The sequence below is a fragment of the Ovis canadensis genome, chromosome 1 (assembly GCF_042477335.2).
Source record: "Ovis canadensis isolate MfBH-ARS-UI-01 breed Bighorn chromosome 1, ARS-UI_OviCan_v2, whole genome shotgun sequence".
Classification (NCBI taxonomy): domain Eukaryota; kingdom Metazoa; phylum Chordata; class Mammalia; order Artiodactyla; family Bovidae; genus Ovis; species Ovis canadensis.
Genome location: NC_091245.1, coordinates 19,276,148 through 19,296,697, shown reverse-complemented (window position 1 = coordinate 19,296,697; position 20,550 = coordinate 19,276,148). Strand labels below are relative to the sequence as shown.

The 20,550-nt window shown below is 54.7% G+C and overlaps 1 protein-coding gene across 2 annotated transcripts; it reads right to left on the bottom strand.

The window, feature by feature from the left end:
- Positions 1-623: 623 nt before the first annotated feature.
- On the bottom strand, positions 624-20,534 carry IPO13 (importin 13). Of its 2 annotated transcripts, XM_069588944.1 has the most exons (20): positions 19,537-20,534; positions 17,038-17,774; positions 11,638-11,778; positions 11,406-11,547; positions 11,148-11,314; positions 10,818-10,938; positions 10,584-10,731; positions 9,973-10,154; positions 9,864-9,890; positions 9,555-9,689; positions 9,241-9,384; positions 7,839-7,919; positions 7,175-7,312; positions 6,915-7,011; positions 4,019-4,071; positions 1,746-1,812; positions 1,599-1,657; positions 1,359-1,448; positions 887-1,068; positions 624-792 (listed from the first exon to the last, which is right to left on the bottom strand). In XM_069588944.1, the coding sequence occupies exons 1-20, from the start codon at positions 19,618-19,620 to the stop codon at positions 696-698; spliced, it is 2,892 nt and encodes a 963-aa protein (XP_069445045.1). In that variant the 5' UTR covers positions 19,621-20,534; the 3' UTR covers positions 624-695. The 2 variants fall into 2 exon arrangements, with proteins under 2 accessions (XP_069445045.1, XP_069445046.1); XM_069588945.1 differs by lacking the exons at positions 624-792; positions 887-1,068; positions 1,359-1,448; ... (1 more) ...; positions 1,746-1,812; positions 4,019-4,071 and adding an exon at positions 6,191-6,332 and having other exon boundaries at positions 19,537-20,516.
- Between the last annotated feature and the right edge of the window lie 16 nt (positions 20,535-20,550).

The window sequence follows — 20,550 nt, the reverse complement described above, 5'->3', positions numbered from 1 at the left end:
GCTTTCTATACCTCTCCTGAACCAAGTGTAAGTTTGGGTGCCTCCATAACCCCACACAAGAAACCCACCTTGGAATTCAAAGCCACTCTCCATTTCTTCCCTCCCAAATGAGCCCAGCCTCACCTCACTTCTAGCCCAAGGCCCCAAGTCCTTTACCTAGGAAACCTCCCACTGCCCTCAGAAATGAAACTTCCTCCAGGAAGCCTTCCTCACTGGTTCCATTCTCCCAGTTTAGTGAGAATTATGGTTGCTATGGACTACATCAGCCTTTGTTCAGACAGAAAAAGGCACGGCATGATTAGTGGCCTAGTATTCAGCACCATTGGTTATATAAGTGTATGCATGCATAAACACTGGGACTAATTTAATTTAGGGGCAGGATGCTGACACTCGGCAGTCACCACCTACCCCAAGGGCAAGGGCAGTATTTGGATGGCTCCAGTCTAGGCAGCTTGGCTGTAGTAAAGCTCCTTTCACTCTAAAAGCTGGAGGTTTTAGATGGAGGTTGGCTCCATCATGCCCTACCAAGGCCTGGGTCCAAGCATCCTCCCATCCTTCCCCCAGGTCATCTGAGGTCACCCAGTCAGGTGGTGGTGGCAGTGGAAAGGAAGCAGAGACAGCAGTGCCGTGAGGGTTCAAGTTTACTCTTTGGGGATAAGGAGGGGTGAGGAGGTGTGGGTGGGACGGGGCGCCCCTCAGTAGTCAGCTGTGTAATCTGTGCCATGTAGCCCCCGGCACAGCAGTGTGAATTCCTTCACCATCTCCTTCACCCGCCTCTTGTTTACTCGCTCGCTGAAGGAGAGAAGGGAGAGCAAGTTATCACCACCACCCACCACGGCCTCCGCCTCCCCGTGACCCGAGCCCGGGCCCTGCCAGCTCTGCTCACCGAAGGATCTGTTGGCTGAAGGTGTCCTTCTGTTCGGGGCTGAGTCGGGCAGAGGGAAAGCCAGGTGCCTGAAGCGCCTCCTTGATCCACACGCTCAGGAGGCTGAAGCAGTGTTTGTTCAGAGCAAACAGGATGTCGGCAAAGCAGTCCATGAGGCTGCGGGAGGCCTGGCCCCCAATGGCCTGAGGGAGATGGGTTCTCAGCACACCAGGGCCTTGCCCCGTCTGCAGCAAGAGAGCCTAGCCACACCACCCACTCCCGGGCAGTTCCTCAGCCACAGTGCACATGATGAGTGAGCGTTACTTGACACACGATAGCTGATCCTCACAGCGACCTAACAACTTCCAGCCATTTACTTGATGAAGAAACAGAGCTTAGGGAACCGAGATGCAAGCTTGCCAGGAGGACAGCTGCCTCAGCAGTGAGGGCCGCCCCATCCCCAAACCCGGCTGCCCCACCCGCTCCGTCTCACCTCCAGCACTGCTACGAGCAGTATGCGGCCATCTTCCTGCACCACCTTTCCCACAGGCTCTACTTCCCCACACCGAGGCAGCAGCTCTGTCTACAGAGGATGGAGAGGCCCGTCAGCCCCCCTCTCCCCCATCTCCCTGGAGACAAGGCCTGCACACCACACCCCTACCCCACAGAGTCCTGGGCCGGGTGGGTGGGGTGTAAGGACGGTGCAGGGTTTGGGGGTCAGCACGGGACTCACAAAGAAGCCACAGGAGGCCTTGACAGTAGGTGCTTCGGGGAACTTGAGCGCCAGCACAGCTGAGAGAGGCAGAGGCAGATCAGGTGGGGCTCAGGGATGCTCCCGAGGGGGCCCCAGGCCCACCTGTCCACCTGGCACCCCACTTACCACATTGGAACACAGCTTTGACATCGAGTCGTTCACATAGGAACAAATCTGGCTTCCGCTTCAGAGCCTGTAGGAGGTGGAGCTGGTAAGCCCAGCCCTAGTCGACTCTAAGAATCATCCTCCCACTCACCTGCCACGCAGGCCCCAACCTCACACACCACAAGTGAAGGCTGCCAAAACCAGCCACCCAGCCATCTCGGGAACGAGACCACTCCAGAGTTCAGTGTGTCAGGAGGGGAGCAGCCAAGGGATGCCATGTACGTGTATGTGTACATGAACGCACATGTGCATGAGAGAGGTTGGGAGTCATAATGCCACAGCCTGGGCCCCAGTCACCCCCGAGCACACACATCACCCCACCCCACCCCCCACCACAGGGCCAGACCTCCTGCAGGCTCCAGGTTGCCAGCAGTGACTTCACTTTGATTCACAGAGGCAGTTGAGGCCCCCTTGATTGTTATCAGGGCAGAGATGGCAGCTGGACAGGGAGCCCAGTTCACAGCCCCCCTCTTATGTCCTGCCTGCATTCCTCAGACACTCTCCAGCTTAGGAAGAGGAAAGGCAGGGCAGGAGCCCGGGAGCCGCGGCCCCACCTCGCCCAGGACAGCCTGTGTCCGGGCCCTTCTCATTCATACCCAGCCCAGGAGCCAGGGCTGCCATGTCAGGGGAAGTGGATGGAGTATAGGGGCTGAGAGCTCACCCCAAGTGGTACCAAGGCGCGAATGGCACATCCTCGGGTCATAGGAGATGCTCTACACAGCTCCCACAGTCATCAAGCACTGCTGTCCCCCAGCAGCCCCCCAATGCATTCCACATCAACCCCCAACCCTCCAGCCTTCATATACCTTCCACTCCCTCATTTTCACTCAAGCGCAAACAGCCCCACAGGCCCCTCACTTAAAACGCCCTACTTACCCTCTATCACACCTCAATCACATCCCTTGTATACACCACTCTCCCCATTTGCAACACACCCTCGCTACACATTCATCCCAAGCCCAACCCTGTATCCCCAAACCATATGCACACACCCAGGCCCTCACCCTCCCCAGTTCTCTAGCACGCACACTCTCCCCATGCACACCCACGCTCAAATGTCCTCGCCCAAAGATACACCCTCACACACATGTCCACCCAGGCCCAGAGCACACTGTCCATTCCCACTCCTATACCCCTCTACTAGGCTGTAAGTGCCAAGAGGGCAAGAACCGTGTCTGCTTTTGCTCACCATTATATTCTCAGCACCTACCACATGATCAAGCACGTTTAACACACTCAAAAAATATTTGTGGAGTGATTAAACAAAGAAACACATCACAGACCCCAACCCATAGGAGCCCCCAACTCACAGGATCTCCCTGACACACATACTAACCCCACATTCCCACAGCCCGACACATGTAACTTCCCAAACATACAACCCTCATACAGACACACCACTACCATGTATACTCCTACCCTCCATTACATGCACTCCCACAGCCCAACACACACACCTCCAACAAACATCGACACTCAAACTCCATCCATGTCTAATGCACGTCAGCACACAACACGCATCAGTGCACAGGCTCACTACAGCTACACATTTATTCTGACACTCAGAACAATACACATACTGCTCACAGCAGCCACGTGATTTCTGTTCCCTGCCCAAACCGGACTCAAAACACACGAGTCAGATCCGAGACACTTAAACACACACCAGACACATCTCGCCATGGAGCCAGCACCCCACCTCCCAGCAGCAGCAGGACCTGTCCAGCAGCCCAGCAACAGCCCAGCTCTGGGCTCCACTGCAGCACATTCAGCTTGGCCCCTCCCTCGGAGCTCCTCCCAGCCTACCTCTCAAGAGCAGGCTGGGGGCACTGAGGCAGGCAGTTCCCCGCAGGAGCACAGGGACAGTGAACCCCAGGCCCTTCAACTCCAGGCCTGCCCCTGAGCTCTTTGGTCACTTCGGGCCCACAGGAGCTGCTGGGCACGGACGGTTACCACCCCCTCCCATGCCCACCCCTCAGGCCAGCCCAGCTCCCTCCCTTCGGGATCAGCCTCTCCCTGGTCTCTGTGGAGGACTGAGCTAGTTGAGGCAAAGGGGCACTAAAGGAGGATGTTGGGTTGTCAACTTCCACGGAAACAGATGAAGAAACTCTATTCAACTGAACAGAAAAAAAAATTTGTCAACAGAAAGCTAAAAATAGGCTTAAATTGAATTTCAACATAAGAGAAAGAGAAAGAGAGAGAACAGAACGTGAATGAATAAAACTAAAACACACCTGTGCCAGGAGTTGCATAAATGAATCAACAATATCAGGATGATCCCTGGGCCCTAAAATATAATAAAGATGGAACTTAAGAAAAAATTATACAAACAGCAACTCAACCTCATATAGTTATGTGGGACTGAGAGCCTGCAGGGAGACAGCGGGGGGCACATGAGCAGCAGGAAGCAAGATAAAGAAACAAAACATACAAAAACCATGAACTGGGAGAAGCCCAACAGAAAGAGACGGCGAAGTGAAGGACGGTCTGCCCCAGCTCCCTCCCAAGGGGCCTTCCACCTACTCTTCACTCCTCCTCAGGCCAGTCCCCAAGGGACCCTGCAGTGCTTGAGCGGTGCTGGCCACCATGCAGCTGGACAAACAGCCCCCACACTCTTGTTGTGGCCTCTGGCAGACTGCAGTGGCCCTACACTGCTTCCGATCACATACCTCCCCATCACTCATCATCAAGAGGAGGGCAGGGCTGGTGGGAGACTGGTCCTTGGTACTGCCCTGGGAGGCCTGGCTGAAAGCCCTTCCCGGGCATCATGGTCTGAGCAGCTGTCCGCTCCCTTCCTTGCCCTTAAGGCTCTTGGGCTAGCCAAAGAAAGGGATCTACAGGGTTCTCTTAATCCAGAAGACTCCTTCTTGGGTTCGGCAATGCCTGATATGCTGTGGGGCTGGCCAGTCAAGGCCCAGGGGAAGGAGCTGCACGATGAGGCAAAAATGAGAGCCCCGCCCACAACGCCCCTCCGCATGGACACAGACTCAGCAGAGAGCCAGGCTCAGGGCTGATGACCCCCTCCCGCCACTGGGATGCACGAAGAAAGAGGGAGACCAGTCAGTGTGTCACCCACGGTGCAGTGGGGGGCAGAGCCCGAGGAAGGTATGGCAAGACTGGGACAGCGAAGCAGGTGAGTGGGGGCATCCCACAAGCCCAACACGTAGGATGTTGGACACTATCCTGCCTCCAGTTCTGATGACACCTTCAGCAAGGATGAGGCATGGCCTGGAGCTCCTGCCTGGCTGCTCCACTCTCAGGAGGAGACGCTGTGGAAACCCCTGCCTGAGATACCACTAAACAGCTGTGTGATCTTGTGCAAGCCATCCACATTCAGTTTCCCCGACTGTCAAGTCGATAATCATCTCTTCCCTACTTCCTTCAGGCTGTGAGAAGCCCTTGATAAAGCCTGTCCCTTCCACACCGGCCCCCTAAGTTACTCAAGTCCTGTAATCAATTCCTGTAAAGTGAGGCCCAACGTACCCAAGCCTGGGGTCCCTGTAGATGGCAGGTTTGAGGTTCAGCAGCCGCCCTGCTAGAGGTGGGCTGGACAGTGAGGAAGAAAGGCTCCAAGAGCAAGGAGACCTTGCCTCCTTTCTTCAACAGTGTCTGGTGTCTGCTCTCTGCTGGCCTTGTTCTGAGGGATGCAGAAGGAAGAGACCCCAGCCTGCCCTTGAGGGGCTTAGTCCAAGGAGGGAGACAGTCATGGAGGCTGCTTACTGAGTGTGATCAACACTGTATCAGCGGTGCGTGCCCATGCAGTTCTGGTGCAAGGTCAGAAGCACCCAGCTCTGCCTTAGAGAAGCTTTCGAGGACTGATGCAGGGGTAAGGCATGGAGGAGAGAGCGCTCACCCAGTGAAGGGCACAGGGCAATCCAGGCAGAGAAGCAGGGCACAGAGGTCAAAGGGGACATGATGGGGGAAGTATCAGGGAGGCTGAACTGCTGGAGCCATTCAGGAATGACTGCTGAGAAGTATGCAGGTCTGTGTCACGTGGTGGCGGGCAGTGGGAACATGACCTGAGGATGACGGGGAGCAACAGAAGGGCTTTAAGCCAGGGAGGGAAGAGTGCTCAGATTTGTGTCTTATAAAAAAGATTACAGCTGCTGGGTGCAGAACGGGTTGGAGAAGGGCAGATGCCAGGGAAACCAGTCAGAAGATTGCTGAGGCGATCCAGATGGAGCAGTGGCCATGGAGGGTGGGGAGAGGTGAGGCTGAGGAGGACCACATCCGGTTTCTGGCTCAGATTTCTCCCCACTCTGGAAACAACCCACGGTCCACCAGAGCAGAGGTCAGCATCAGGGGACCAAATACTGAGGACAGAAGCAGAGAGCACTCTGGCTCCAGCTAAGACTCCTGGTGAGCCTCAAGCCTGTGAGCGTGACTCTAGGCAAAACTCAGGAGGCTGACGGAACAGCGTTGTTTCTTCTCCAAGTGAGAAGCCTGGGTTAGGCAGCAGGGGAAGCCTGGAGCCCCCCACTCCCAACTTCTCTCAGGCAGAGGGCCGTAGTGACTGGGGGGCTGGGATCACAGCCAAAGGCTTCTGGCCTAGAAAGGAATGAGTCTCAGTGCAGGGAAAGGAACCAGCACTCTGCGAGAACATCATGTGCAAAACCCCCAAGCCAGGGGCCCCGAAGATGCTGCTTTAATGCCTGTTAACAGTCCTAGCAAGTATCTGACATCTCTATTTCATAGACATGGAAACAAAGGCTCTGAAAAGGTATGTGACTTGCCCAAGGTCACACAACTAGTCGGTGGTGATGAGCTTGGACTCTAGGTCTAGCTGACTTCAAAGCCCATGTTCTTGCCACCTTTCATTCTGTGCCAAAGGAAATGGAGCCAAGCTGGTGCTCCGAGCCCCTCAGAGCTTCCAGCCCCACCTTCCCCCACACCCAGCCTGGTCCTGAGCCCAGGAGAAGACATCAGTCACTCTCTTGTCCACTTCCACCTAAGGTGTCAACTATCTGTAAGGTGACAGCTGTGCTGTGCTTGATCCCGTTACTTTCCCATCAAAACCCATGTGCAACTCAGGGGCGAGAGGAGAACAGAGTGGGCAGCTGTGTCTCCCCAGTCAGGGAGGCAGAGGCGGTGGCAGTGGCGGCAGCAGCGGAGACCCTGGTCGGGACCTACCTTGCTGGAAGAGGGTGAGTGTGACGGAGGTGACGAGCAGGAAGAGGGCCTCGATGGGGGGAAAGTGGGCAGGCTCATGAGCAAAGATGTGGACCAGCTGCAACAAAGCAGGGGATGCTGGTCAACGGAGGCCCTGGCCCACCAGGACAAGCCAGCATCCCTGGAATGCAGGCGAGGACTCCTGCCAGAGCAACCATCCACCCTACTCCACCTACCCGCCCAATCCCTGGGTCAGATCTCTGCCTGGGATGAAGGCCCACCTGTCGAGTGAGGTCAAGAGCAGAGGCCTGGGGGATGGTGCTGTACATCCGCCCCAGCATCTCACACAGCTGTGGCACCATGGGGGCAAAGTCATCCAGCAGCGTCTTAACAGACTTCTCAAAGATAGCGCACACCGCCTGGGAAGAAAGCAAAGAAGGCCTGGTCAGCAGGTCACCACTGGCTGCAACAGAACGGAGGCCCTGCACAGAGGCCTAAAAAGGAGCCTTTACCTACCAGCCGTGCCTGGCTCTGTGAACCCTTCTGGAAGGTAGGCTAGTCTGACCCTCACCCTGGAAGGCAAGAGACTGAAAGGCCCTTCTCAGAGGGGCTGAGGATGGAACTCTGTAACTTAACTCCAGCTCCTTACATCTCCACCACGGCCTCTCAGGGAGCAACAGTAGTGAGAAACGCCCGCACTGGATGGAACCAAGGCAGGTGTCTGGATGCTAAAATGGATCCCTGACTGGCACTCAACCCCAGCATCACAGCCTTGGGTGGAGCACTTCTTGTGACATCAGGAAGTTTCTTCCCCAGATATTCTGAGCATCTATGGGGTAGGATTTGTCTCCTTCACTTCCTCCAGATCACAGCAAGCTAAGGTGGTGGAAGCTCCATCTCTGAGCAGAGTCACCATGGGGGCTGATGGCAAGGGTCAGCACTCACCTCTACCACCTGGGCATCATTCAGCCATTTGCTCAGCACCTTCTGAATAAGCTGGAAGACTTGCTGCAGTACCACCACCACCTGAAGACACAGGAAGAAGTGAGGTGCCCCCACTACCACTCTCGGCCACCCGAGAAGGACTACTTGGTAGTTGGAGGTAGGCCAGGAGTTTCAAACCTATTACCCCCAGACTGCACGCTGAAGACTTGGTACACAGGACCCTGGGGAAGGAGTACTTTGCTGAATCCACATGAATCAAAGATACCCTGAATTCTAGGGATCATCTTAGAGGAAGCTTCAAATTGCAAGCTTCAGAAAACTATTAAAACTTTGAAATCTTTTAAAAAAGTCACTCGCTATCTACTTCTGCTCAGTAAAAGCATTTTAGTGCCAAAGGCCTATGGACCAGCCCCTGAAGAAGCAGAGATACTGTCTCACCCAGATAGGCTTAGGGTAGAGAGCCCCAAGGGATGCGTAGATACGGGCAGCTTATGGTGGAGCAGAGCAGCCTGAGGTCCTGGGAGGTGAGGGAAGGAGGGATGATGACTACCATAGAAGAAGGAGGGGTTCTTTGGGAGGACAGTGGCTTTGGTTTGGTCTGGAGCCAAAAGGGTGACCAATACTGGGCTGGGGAGTTAAACAGAGGGACCAGGATACTGTGGCTAACCTTTTCTCCAGGAGAAAACACTGGAGGGGTACTTGGAATAATGACTAAAGCAGTCCCTCGCATCTATACAATGTTTTACAGTACACAAAGTACTTTTAATCAAGACTATACCTGCTATTCAGCACAGTTCTATAAGATGAGCATCAGATATCCCGATGTTCATAGTGTTGAATGGGTAGCTGAGGCTTGTCCCAGACTAAACAGCTCCTAAGTAGTCACCCCAATGTCCTGTGCCAAGCTTACCACAGCACTTATCACAGTGCTTTGTGACAATCTGTTTACGTGTATTTCCTCTAGACCAAAAGCCACTCAAAGGCAAGAACTATTACATGTGGAGTATGTAAGCACCCTTAGTGCCTGTAGAGGATTGGTGAATGCTGAAGCAGAAGGCCCCATAGAGTTGGGGGTTAAACAGGGTACCATAATTACATCACTTAGGATGTATAATGTCAGTATCCCCCATGGGGAGAAGGAAACACTATAACACCACCCCAGTTAGGCTAGGAACAAAGACAACATCACCCACAGGACTGAGTGAGACAAGGACATCACTCCCTACAGAGCAGGGGACAGTGGGAGGGTCATTCACCAAATGGGGTCAAAGGACCAAATGCATCATGCCCCACGGGGCCAGGGAAACAATGACAATATTACCCATAGAGTTCAGGGGTGACTATGACATTCCCACAGGTTTGGGGGTGGGGGGGGGGCGGTGGCAATGACAACATCACCCACGGGGTTGGGTCCCTGTGGCACTGGCAGCTTCCGGAGCTCAGGGCCTTCATGATCATCCTCATGATGGCTGACGTCCAGTGTGGTGAAGAGGTTGGAGAGAAGCCCCAAGATGTGGACAATGGCCAGCTTGTTGGAAGGATTAGGCTACGGGGAGAAGGGAACCAAGCTCTGGATCTCCCAGCCCTGACTGCCAGCTCCAGCCCACCCCTCAGCAGCTAAGCCACAGCCCACACAAAGGGCAGCCCCAGAGACCCACTGCTGCTTGCGGCCACATACAACACGAACACACACAAGCACGCGCTCAGTTCACTCACTATCTCTTCTGCCAGCTTCTCCAGCTGCTGGATATATGGTGAGATAAGCGAGTGCAGGTTTTTAAGGATCTCCTCCACTTGCAAGGCCGACAGCAGGAAGCCCAGTGCCTGCATCAGCCACATGCACTGGCTCGTCTGCGGGGCAGAACAGAGGGTCAGTCCCAGACACGCCTGGCTGTGGGTGGGGAGAATGAGCCTCTTGGGGAAGGCTCCAAGAACGAGAATAAGTCTCAAAGGCAGAAGACGGGATTTCTTCGGATCCCCCCAATACCTCAAAGAGCCGAGCGCCCTAGAAACCTATGAACTCACCTTATGGATCTGTTTCATCAGCACATCCTAGGGATAAAGAGAAGGAATATGGATAAAGAGAAGGAAGACTGTGCCCTGAGGCCCGGCTGCACCCAGGGCCCTGGGATACCTGGGAGACAGCCACGATGTTGGCAGCATAGGGCGGCAGGTCATACTTGCACTCTCGGCAGATCTTCTTGAGGGTGGACACAGAAGAGATAGAGAGCTCGGGATTGCCTAAGGCATGCAGCACAAGGGGTAGAACGCTGTTGATCATGACGGGGTGGTCAGCCAGCCACTCAGACAGAGCTCCTGGAGGAAGAAGGGAAGACAGCTGAGGCAGGCCAGGCTGGCTGCGTGCCAGGTCCCTGCAAAGCAGGCAGATCTGGCAGGGTGGAGCTGGAGCCCCTGAACAGAGAGAGCGCTGCGTGTTCAGAGCATGGGATGGGCAAATATGCACGCACGGGCCCAAACATGACCTTACTGCTGCTAAGTGGGAAGGAGTTACTCGGTAGAGGCCCAGCGGCACTGTTTCAGTGGCAGTGAAGTAGCCTCACTGAACTGCAGCTCAGCGCACTGTAGCAAGGACCCCTCGACATGCCAGGACAGTCCACTGGTTGCAGTTTCTGACTGTGTGTGCACGCACTTGTATCTCCCACTTTGCACAGGACCCAGCAGGTCGGCTTGGGGCTGCGCACGGTGGCTCTGGGGGTATGCTCACGGGTGTGGGCCAGGGCTCACCGATGGTGAACATGACAGTGTCCGCCAGCTGCACGTTGCTGATGCTGATCCGTGGGATGAGCCCAATGAGCCCAGGCACCACGTCAGAGTAGTTGACATCGATGGTCTCTGCAATGGACTGGAAGCCGTAGAGCAGGGCCTCTGTGTGCTGGGGAAAGAGGATGCCACCGGCTTGGCTGAGGAGGAGGATGTGACAGACCTGGGAGGGCTGAGGGAATCAGGCTGGGGAGGTACCTGCCAGGAGTAGGGCTCCTCTGAGCTGGTGAGCAAACGACCCAGCTTGTCATAGAGGTTGCTGAGGAGCTCGGCCCCCAGCATCTCATAGACATACATGAGCGTGTCTGAGATGTCCACCCTAAGAAGCAGATGAAGGCCTTATACACTGCCTAGATGCCTCCCCCAAGCACAGGAGCCCACCCCGATTCCCTCACAGCCCTGCCAAAGTGCCTAGAGAACAGAGAAGGGTGGCCCAGGATTCAGGGAACCTGGCCTTGGACCCCTCCCCTCATTGCCTTCATTATCTCAGGACTCCCTTTAGAGCTGGGATTGGCCTGCTACTGTCACCTGTAAATCCGGAACTGCTCCTTCTCATCGGAGGACCAGAACCCATATTCTTCATCAGAAGGGAACTGGGCCTTGTGCAGAAGCACATCCACCAGCTGGAAGTAGACTGGCCGGTACACCTGCTGGTACACAGCCTGTTTCTCTGCCTCAAAGGACAGAATGTCATCCTGAGAGAACCAGGGAGGAGAGTTAGCCACAGATGCCGTGATGCCCCTTCTTCCATCACGGCCCAGGTCCACTGAAGGTCACGTGACACACCTGCAGTGTGTACCAGAAGGTGAGGGTCAGGGAGCTGGTGGTCTCGTTGACAGGGAAGTGGCCAGGGATGCCCGTGCAGAACATGATCATGTTGACGAGGGCCAGGAAGCTCTGCCAGTGCTCCACTTGGTCCAGCAAGGCCCTGGGAGGGAGAAGGCATGGGGAGGTCCTTCCACCTCCCTTACTTCTTCGAGGGCCCTGCTATCCCACCTGCAGTTGCCCCTGTCCTCACCGGGAGTGGTTCTCGCCCAGAGCCACAGCAATGCGGCAGATGCCGTGGGAGGTCTCCATGTCCCCATTCTGTACTGCCTGTCGCAGTTGGTCCTGCAGTCCCAGCACCAGTGGGATGAGTTTCAGGAGCGTGTTCACGTACCTGGAGGCAGAAGGTGAGGAGATGCATCAGAACTGTCTGCCCATCTCCCGCCAGCTTTGGGAGAAAGGCACAATCTCTCTGTTGTCCATCAAAGCCCCCCTTTCCACATCAAACCCAAAGCAAGAAAGAGATCAGGGGCTAGGCCTGTGTGGCAGGTTTGACATTGCCCAATTTGGGAATACGTTTAGGTCAGAGACCTCCAGGAGAACTCTGGAAAGGATATACAAAAAGGTACGTGTAGCTGAACCTGTGTCCTCCAGTTGGACTTAGAGTTGATGCTTGAATGGCTTAAGACTTTTAGGGAGGTTAGGATGAGGTGAACGTGTTTTGCATGTGGAGAGGACAAATAAATTTGCAGGGGGCAGAGAATAAGACAGCTATTGATTGAATTATGTTTCCCCAAAAAAGGTGTGTTGAAGCCCTAACCTTAGTAGCTCAGAATGTGACCTGATTTGGAAACAGGGTCACTGCAGATTAGATCAGAGAGTAGGGGGTGGCCCTAATACAATATGACTGATGTTCTTAAAAGAAGACATCCATGTAAAGACAGAGACCTACAGGGAGGGTGACATGTGACAACAAAGGGAGCGGCTGGAACTATGCAGCCAGCCAACAGAGCACCAAAGACTGCCAGCAAAGCACCCGAAGCTGGGAGGCAGCAAGGAAGGGTGCACCTACAGGTTTCAGAGGGAGCTGAGACCGTGATTTCAGACCTCCAGGCTCCACAACTGTGAGACAATGAATCTCTGTCGCGTGTGCCAGGGTGTGGTACCTTAGCATGGCAGCTGTAGGAAACTAATACATACCATCAGTATCAGGGGAGACTGAATGAGGACAGGAGACAGAACAGGCAACGCAAGCTTAAGAGTCTTGTTAAAGACTTCAGGAGCCAGCAACAGCTCCAGAGAGCATCCACCTCCACCCTCCACCCCACCCCCTGCCACCAAATCCTAACTCCTAAGGAGTCTGGTGGCAGGTAGGGAGGGAATGAACTCAGAGGGAACTCAGAGACAAAACAGGGACAGGAGGATGGCGAACAGTCAAGAACAACTCTCCCTGGTGGTAATACTTACTGAGACCTGGAGGAAAGGATGGATGGGGACAGTAATAAATTTAACGGCAGGCCACAAGGTGTTAAGTTCAACATTAGGCATATTGAATCAGAGGTACCCAGGGAAAGAGGCAGGTAGAAGTGTTCAGAGAGAACTGGATATGGAAACCTAAAGCCCCATGGAGAGGTTAGAGCAAGAGACGTAGATTTTGGAATCATCAGCAAACAGCTATGGGAATAGCTGGAAAGTGCCCAAGAATTAAGTGTCGAATGGGAGGAGGGCATGGCGACCCACTCCAGTATTCTTGCCTGGAGAATCCCATGGACACAGGAGCCTGGTGGGCTATGGTCTGTAGGGTTGCAAAGAGTCAGACATGACTGAAGCGACTTAGCATGCGTGCATGCATAAGTGCTGAATGAGAAAAGAGGGTCTGAGCCAGAGCACTGAAGCACAGTGACCCCTAAGGAAGGAGCAGAGGAAGCAGAGTACACAAAGGAGACTGAGAGAAGGCTAGCTCCATCCCCAGCTGCCTGCTCTGTGGAGACTAGACTAAGCAGAGGAAGTGATGCTCTCAGGGGGGATCCCTCTACTGCCAATCATGGTGTCACCATAGCAATCTATAGAGGGGAGGCGGTACTGAAGATCCAGCAGGAGTTCTATCTGGACTTGCCCCAAGCAGCTTGCTAGGAGGTAGCCCTGGCAAGATAACCTTAGGCAAAGGATGAGAAGGACAAGAGGCAACCAATTCGGGATGCTGGCTTCCACATCCCGGTTCTGGTGGGACAAGGCGTTCATACCAGATTACCCACAGCCCAGAGACAGCTCCAGAGGGTGTGGCCTGGAGACAGTGGGGATGGCTTGTCTCATGGCCCTGACACAGGCTGCACCACAAGACAATGGGCACCTTCAGGCCAGACTCTGGCACAATGAGTAGGGGCAGGGCCAAGGCCGTGGCCGTGAGCTGCCCAGTAGCTGAGATGGCAGCAGAAGGTAGTGCCCTACCCCCACAGCATCCTCACTGAATTCCAGGACTCCCTCACATCTTCAAAATTCATGTACACAGTAGGTAATCAAAGTTCTTAATTTGTCTCATCTCTGCCTCATAACAGGATAAATCAAGGACAATATAGCCCAGTAGAGCTCAGAGCATTACTCAAGGTCACAGAGCAAATAGTGACAGATTCCAGGTTAAGGCAGCCCCGTGCACTGCTATAGACCTGCTCCTGTCTCAGGGCCCAACCTGAATTTCCTCAAAGGATCTATGCACATCTCAACACATACCTCAAATTCTAACTGATGGGAGCTCCCATGAGTCTGTCTAATTCATCTTTTTTCCCTTCTCCAGCCCCCCAGCAAAAAGCTTTCCCAGGATTAAAAACAAATCTCAAGAAAAAATCTTTTTCAAAGGAGAGCCAGGCAAACAGCAGCAGCTGTGGATAGGGTGGGAAAACGGTGACTTGAGTGCAAGCTCAGCCAAGGAGAGAGCCAACGTCAGGACACCTGGGGAATGGCTAGATGACCCAAAATTCAAAGCCACTGAAGGTGACATTCTCAAGCCAAAGTTACGAAATGGACTAGACAGAGCAAAGCCCAAACACTAACTCCAGGCTGGATGTAGTCCACCCATAGGGGCAACTCTTGCATTGATTTCCTACCACCCAGACACCTGAGCCTGAGACCTGTGAGCAAACAGGATGCACCTGAGGCCTCAAGGCTTCTAGGTCTGGGGGAGGGAGATAGAGAGGATGTCTTTAAAACACCACAGCTGAGCCTGGGTTCCAAAGGCCTGGCTCCTGTTGGTCAGCTTGAGCTGCCGGGGCAGAGCTGCTGGGACTCCTTGGCTGCCACTCACACTGAGCCCAGCCCAGACCTGCAATTAGAGCTCTGGGAGCAGAGCTGAGAAAATGGGGAGAGTTGCTAAGCAACCAAGGGGGCTGCAGCCAATGGGCGCTCAGGAGGCTATAGGTTCCCTCTCTGGCTTCTTGCTTGCTCATTCGTTCAGAGGAGCAGAGGCATCAATTACCTGCCAAAGCCCTCGAGACTGGCTAGGCGGGTAAACCTGGGTGTATCCAAGGACACCTCACATCACCCACGCATTGGCCCTGCAAATTCCCCTTAGCCACCAATTGTCTGAGCCTAGCCAGCCAAGAAAGGCCTTGACCTAGGACTTGGTACCACCTTAAGCTGGAAAAGCTGAGAAGTCATGGGAAAGGGCTCATACTAACTGCCAAAGCAATCGTGATACCAAATACTAGTAACCGCCATTAATGCGATGTCAAGGAACCATGCTAAAGCTCCCAGAAACATTCTCTTATTGAATCTTCATACCAAAATATTCCCAGAATACCAGGGTCAGGCCCTGGGAACATTATCCTATTTAAACTCTGAATAATGATCCATTTTACTGATAACAGAAACTGAGGCTTAAATGTGGTTTATCCAATGTCTCAGATCTAGGAAGTGAATTATTTGGGATTCTAACTCAAACATGACTAATGCCAAAGCTAGAGCCATCAACCACTTCCCCAGGCCATTCCTTTGAATGGTATTTCCCCCTCTGGCTCTGTTGAGCATTCTCAAAGCCTTTTCTCTGAAATGTGAAGTATCAGGCTTCCAGGCTTGCCACAGCCAATCCAACTTATACCAAAAATCTCATCACACCATTTTCTCTTATTATATCCTCTTCAGCACAAAGACCAAAATCTTAAGCCTGGTCAACAAGGCCTTGATGATGAGTCTAGATCTCCTACCACTGGCCCTTACACTTTGCTCTTTAATCAAACCCACTCACCAGGCTCTCTCACACCCTTTCCTTGCTTGGGCTCTTCCTTCGGTCTGAAATGTCCTCCCCATATCCATCACTTCCATCTGGCTAACTCTTACACAGCCTTCAAAGCACAGGTCCGTTGGCACCTCCTCTGGGAAGCCCTTCATACCCTCACACTGGGTTAAATGCCTCCTCTCAGTTCTGGGCCCTCCATTAGAGCACTCATCACGTAGGCTGTACTTGCCCATCCATGTGTCTCCTGGATTCTGAGCTCTTGACTTGCAGAAACCAACCTATTCATCTTTAGGCTCCCTGTGGTCAGCCTAGACCCCCACACATAAACAGACGCTCAAGCAACATTTCCTGAGGAAACATCTCATTACACTCACCTTGTTTTGGGTCCTTGAGTATATGGTGGTGCTGCCCACTACATGCCTTTGCCCCTGCTGTATCTCCTGAAGCCTGGAACACTCCCTCCCCTTCCACCCTCTCCCACCCCTGACCCTCACCAAGTAGGCAACTCCTACTTTTCCTCTGTTTAAAAAATAATGAATGCCACCAAGTGCTGCCAGGCACAATGTGACAAAATAAAATGACAGAGAGCCTGTCCTCACGTTGCTGAGAGACTAATGGGGACACATACATTAATTTATAATGAAACTGCGCTACAGGCTAAGAAGGAAAAACACTGGGAGCGCTGAGAAAAAACAGAGAAGACCAAACAGTCTTAAAAGTCATGAGGACTTTCCCAAGGGGGTGAAGTTTCAGATCAGGCAACAATGATATGACAAGTACATGTGATGGCTTGGAGGCTGGAAGGAGCCCGGGACACTCAAGAAACTGAAAAGTTCGTGCCAGAGTGAAGAAAGGAAGCAGCACGGCTCGAGACGGGGCTGGGGACGCCATGCTGTGCTTTGCCCTCGCGAATCACATTGAGAATTCTGAACTTTATCCTAAGAGCCGTGTGGGGCCACTGGGGATTTCTGAGCAGAAAGGAAAGATGAGACTCTCATTTTTAACAAGATTTCTCTGGGTGCTGGGTTGGCAATGAAAGGTACAAGTGTGAAAACCAGGGGACTGGTGAGGAATCCCCTCGGTAATCTGGGGAGAGAGATGAGGACGCCTTACACTAGGGTGGGGGCAGTGGAAATGGAAAAGATATGCAGCAGAGCAGCCAGGACTTGGTGGCTGAGGGAACAAGAAGGGAGAGTCAAATATTTTCATTGACTAATTCGTTGGATGGTTTGTTGTCTAACGTCTTGTCTCCCTCTCTGAATCACAAGGATAAGGACTGTGTCTTGTTTGGTTCCTTGCTGTATATTCAGCATAGGGCCAGGCATGTAGTAGGTTCTCAATTAGTGTTTACTGAACAGATGGATGGATGGATGTGTGGCTGGCCAAGCAGGCTGTCCATCTCCGGGAAGGTTGGGACCGGCTCACCTCTGGGCATCAGGCTGTGAGATGGCATTGACAATGGCCTCCACACTGCTGTCAAAGAGCTCTGAGTCCTGCAGAGCCGCAAAGGCAGCCTGAATGAGCGCCTCGCAGTCTTGCAGCGGTACCTCCAGCTGCACCCAGCTGGAAAAGCACTTGAGCACCTTCTGACGCACACAGCTGGGTGAGCTGGGCTGCTGCAGCAGCTGCTCCAGCAGCGGGAAGACAGCCCCACACTCCACTGCCAGGCTGGTCCGCACCAGGCTTTTGCGATACTGGGGCAGGCGGCTGGTCTGGAACTCCTCGGGCAGCACTGTCAACAGCTCCAACAGGGCCAGGCAGCGGCCCTGGCTATCCACCGGTGAGTCCTCGGCCTGGAACAGCCGTACCATATCTGCCACAGCACATGGCCAAGCGTCGGGCATCATGCTGAGAGCTAGCGAGGCCAGCGCCACGCACAGCCGAGTCAGCACAATCTTGGAGCCACTGGCAAAGCGGGTGATCTGGGTGAAGAGCTGTGCCTTTAGGCTCTCATACTGGTCAGTAGGGATGTCACTCCAGTAGCGAGAGATCTTGATGTGTAGGGCGCTGGCCCCAAAGTACTGGATCTCAGGCACCTTGTCCGGCTGCAGGAGCTGCCAGCTGAAGTGCCAGGCCTGAGGGGACGCCTGGGCCTGCATCAGCCACTTTTGAGCCAGGTTCTTGTTCTCAATGTTGGGGTCATAGTAGAGCTGGTGCAGCGCCTGCAGGACAGCACAAGACTGAGCAGGTGCTGGCCACTCTGGTCCTGCCAGAGCCCACAACACAGGCCATGACTCGGTCCTGCAAAACTGTCCTCTCTTTCTGACCAGGGGGCTGAGCGGGAAGGGAGAGCTCAGGCTCAGCAGTGCTTCATGGACCTGGGGTCCGGCCGGGATCTTGAGAGCCCGAACTTGCCCACACTCCACCATAGCCTCTTCTCTTTATAGCAAAAGCTTAGGGGTTGGGAGCGTGAACTTCTGCAGGGAAGCAGCAAAAGAGGAGGCCAAGTTCCCCAAAGGAAAAGCACCTGAGGTAAAGGGCAAGGCCCAGGTGGAAGGAGTGGCTCCATAAGGAAGAAGCTAAGCCTGAGAAGAGCATGGAACAGCCCGAGCCACCCCCCGCCTCCAACCCTCCCAGGCACAGCTGCTCTCATCTACTCCAACAGCTCCATTTAGCTCCCCCAGGATCATCCCTAGGTCACTCCAGATGCTGGCACCAAAGCCACTGTGAAATCTGAGCAGGACTAAGACTTTGCCAGGCAGCCCTAGGGCAAAGACAAACTGGAAGGGAGGGTGAGAACACTCCTCAGAGAGCATACAAGAGGGTCCAAAAGCTGGTCCAGAGAAGTCTTGGCCTGCAGCCCTGGCAAATGCCTAGCCTGGAGCTCTCAACTAGCTAAATCCCCAGGGTGCCAATTCCATTAGGACTTCACACAGTAGGAAAACAGTGGTTTATCTCCCTGGAGGCACACGGAACAGTGCGCCACCATGCCAACACTGCCCAGCCCCAAGGGGTGGATGAGTGAGGCCAGGACCTCACCCCCTAAGCAGGCTCCATCCAAGTAGGTTGAGCCCTGTCTGTACCCCTGACAGCCAGTTATGGCCACTGACCCTTGGGATGCTGAGGCAGGCAGAGAACAGAAGCAGAAAGATGCATCCTTACCATTGGGTATGGTAAACGGGGCTCAAGAATAACAAATGAGTATCTGCAACCATTCCCTGTTTTCCACCACGAGAGCCCCTTCTCCCCCATCCATCCCAGGGTGGAAAGTATTTCTACATTCCCAGCCTCTGGGGGCAGAACCCAGCAAAGACACAGAGAAGCAGTTTGAAAAAGACAGACTGAGCAGTGGGGGAGCCTGAGAGTGCCATGGCAGGAAGCCATGTGGGCAGGTGAGTAGGGAAGGACCCTGAAGCTGCCAGCAGGACCAGGCTCCTTGGATCCAGCACAAAACCAAGGGGCCAGCCCTACTTCCGCCTGCCCGGGAGTGGTCTGGCCTCCATCCAATAACCGAAGGACCCTTCTCCAAGGAAAAGTGAAAACACAACCCAGATTGTTTTAGTTTCAGGTTATTTTCTGAGCCCCTGCTCAACCAAACAGGGCCAGGATGGCTCAGCATCACTCTGGTTTCTGGAGACTGAGCTGCAAGTCTCCCTCATTCCTGGTTTCTTACTGCACTGCTCATGCATTTCCCATGGAGCTGGAGAGTAGCCAGTCTGGCTGGAGGGTCTAAGCCATCAGCACCCTGGAGGGACCATCCCAAGACCCTAGCGTGTCCACAGAGGACCGGTGTCTACGGAAGGCCAAAAATAGCCTAAGACACCATTGCATTGCTGTCGGCTGGCCCAGAGAGACAGCAAATGCCAGGTGCTCTGGAGGCACCATCCCAACGGGCACCCAGCCCAGGCCTGGGCCCTGGCATTAGTGTCAGTCCCCAGAACTTCTGCTCTGTCACTGGAGTGCCCCTCCCCAGGGCCCTCATACCTTCTCCACGTTCTCCACCGTGAAGTCCAAGGCTGGCGCTGCTCCAGCCCCTGCAGCCCCCGGCTGCTCCTCCCGCCGCTCCATCTTTGCTCCCTCCCCAGCAGGGAGGTGGACCGTGGCCTGTCTCCTGCCCCAGCCTCTTGGCTGCTGGCCCCCTGCTAGACTCCGGCTTGGGTACCCAGGAAGTGGTGGGGTGACAGGGGTCCCAGGGCGAGCATGGCTGCCGAGGCCGCCCCACCTCGGTTGAGGGTGGGGGGCTAGCCAGAGGCCAAAAGGGGTGCTCTTAGGAGGAGACCCACTGAGGGGAACTCCTAGGAGAAAGCCGTCAGTGAGGAGTTTGCAGGCGGGGGTCCTGATGGTAGATCAGGGTTCTGTCCCCAGAATCTATGAAGAGGGAGTCATAGGGAATCGAGGCCTGGGGAAAACCAAGGGGTCACAGGGTCGATGGCCTGTACCACAACACCCTAGTGAGATCTCGGGTTCTAGGAGGAGGTCACGGGGGTGGGAGGTTACGGGGGAGAGAGCCCTTCGCGGGTTACGGAGGCGTCCAACGAAGCGCAGGGGTACAGCTTCGCAAATCTCGGGCGAAGAGTCCGTGGAGTTAAGGGGCTGTGGCAGGTCCCCTCGGCTCCGCCAGGCCCGCGCTCTTCTCACCCTCCGTCTCCGGCCCTGCTACCGCCGCTGCCTCCGCCCCAGTGACTGACAGGCGAGCCGGCCCGGCCGGGACGGGGCGGGGACCTCAGCGAGGCACGGGCTGCCCCAAGCGCCTGTCCGCGGCACCGCCGACTCAGAAGCCCTCCCTCTCGGACCCGCGCCTGCCCTGGCCCCACCCGGCCGGCACAGCCCGGCACGGCACGGCGGAACTGCGCGGAAACTCATTCCGGGTCCCCTCTCGTATCCTCGCGCCTGTCCGCGCGCCTCTGAGCAGGCCGCGGAACGGCGCGCCGCTTGAGGCGGCCCCCCTCTTCACCACCCGAGCTAAGGCCCCGCCGCTGCGCACCCTGGGAAATGTAG

What these genes read in the sequence shown, in the direction of transcription:
- IPO13 (XM_069588944.1), bottom strand. Translation starts at nt 19,620, where the DNA reads ATGGAGCGGCGGGAGGAGCAGCCGGGGGCTGCAGGGGCTGGAGCAGCG. An exon ending in CCTTCTGGTACACACTGCAG is followed by an intron (nt 11,315 to 11,405) that starts GTGTGTCACGTG and finishes TGGTTCTCTCAG; the next exon opens with GATGACATTCTGTCCTTTGA. An exon ending in ATGATGCCCAGGTGGTAGAG is followed by an intron (nt 7,313 to 7,838) that starts GTGAGTGCTGAC and finishes CTTTCTTCCCAG; the next exon opens with GCGGTGTGCGCTATCTTTGA.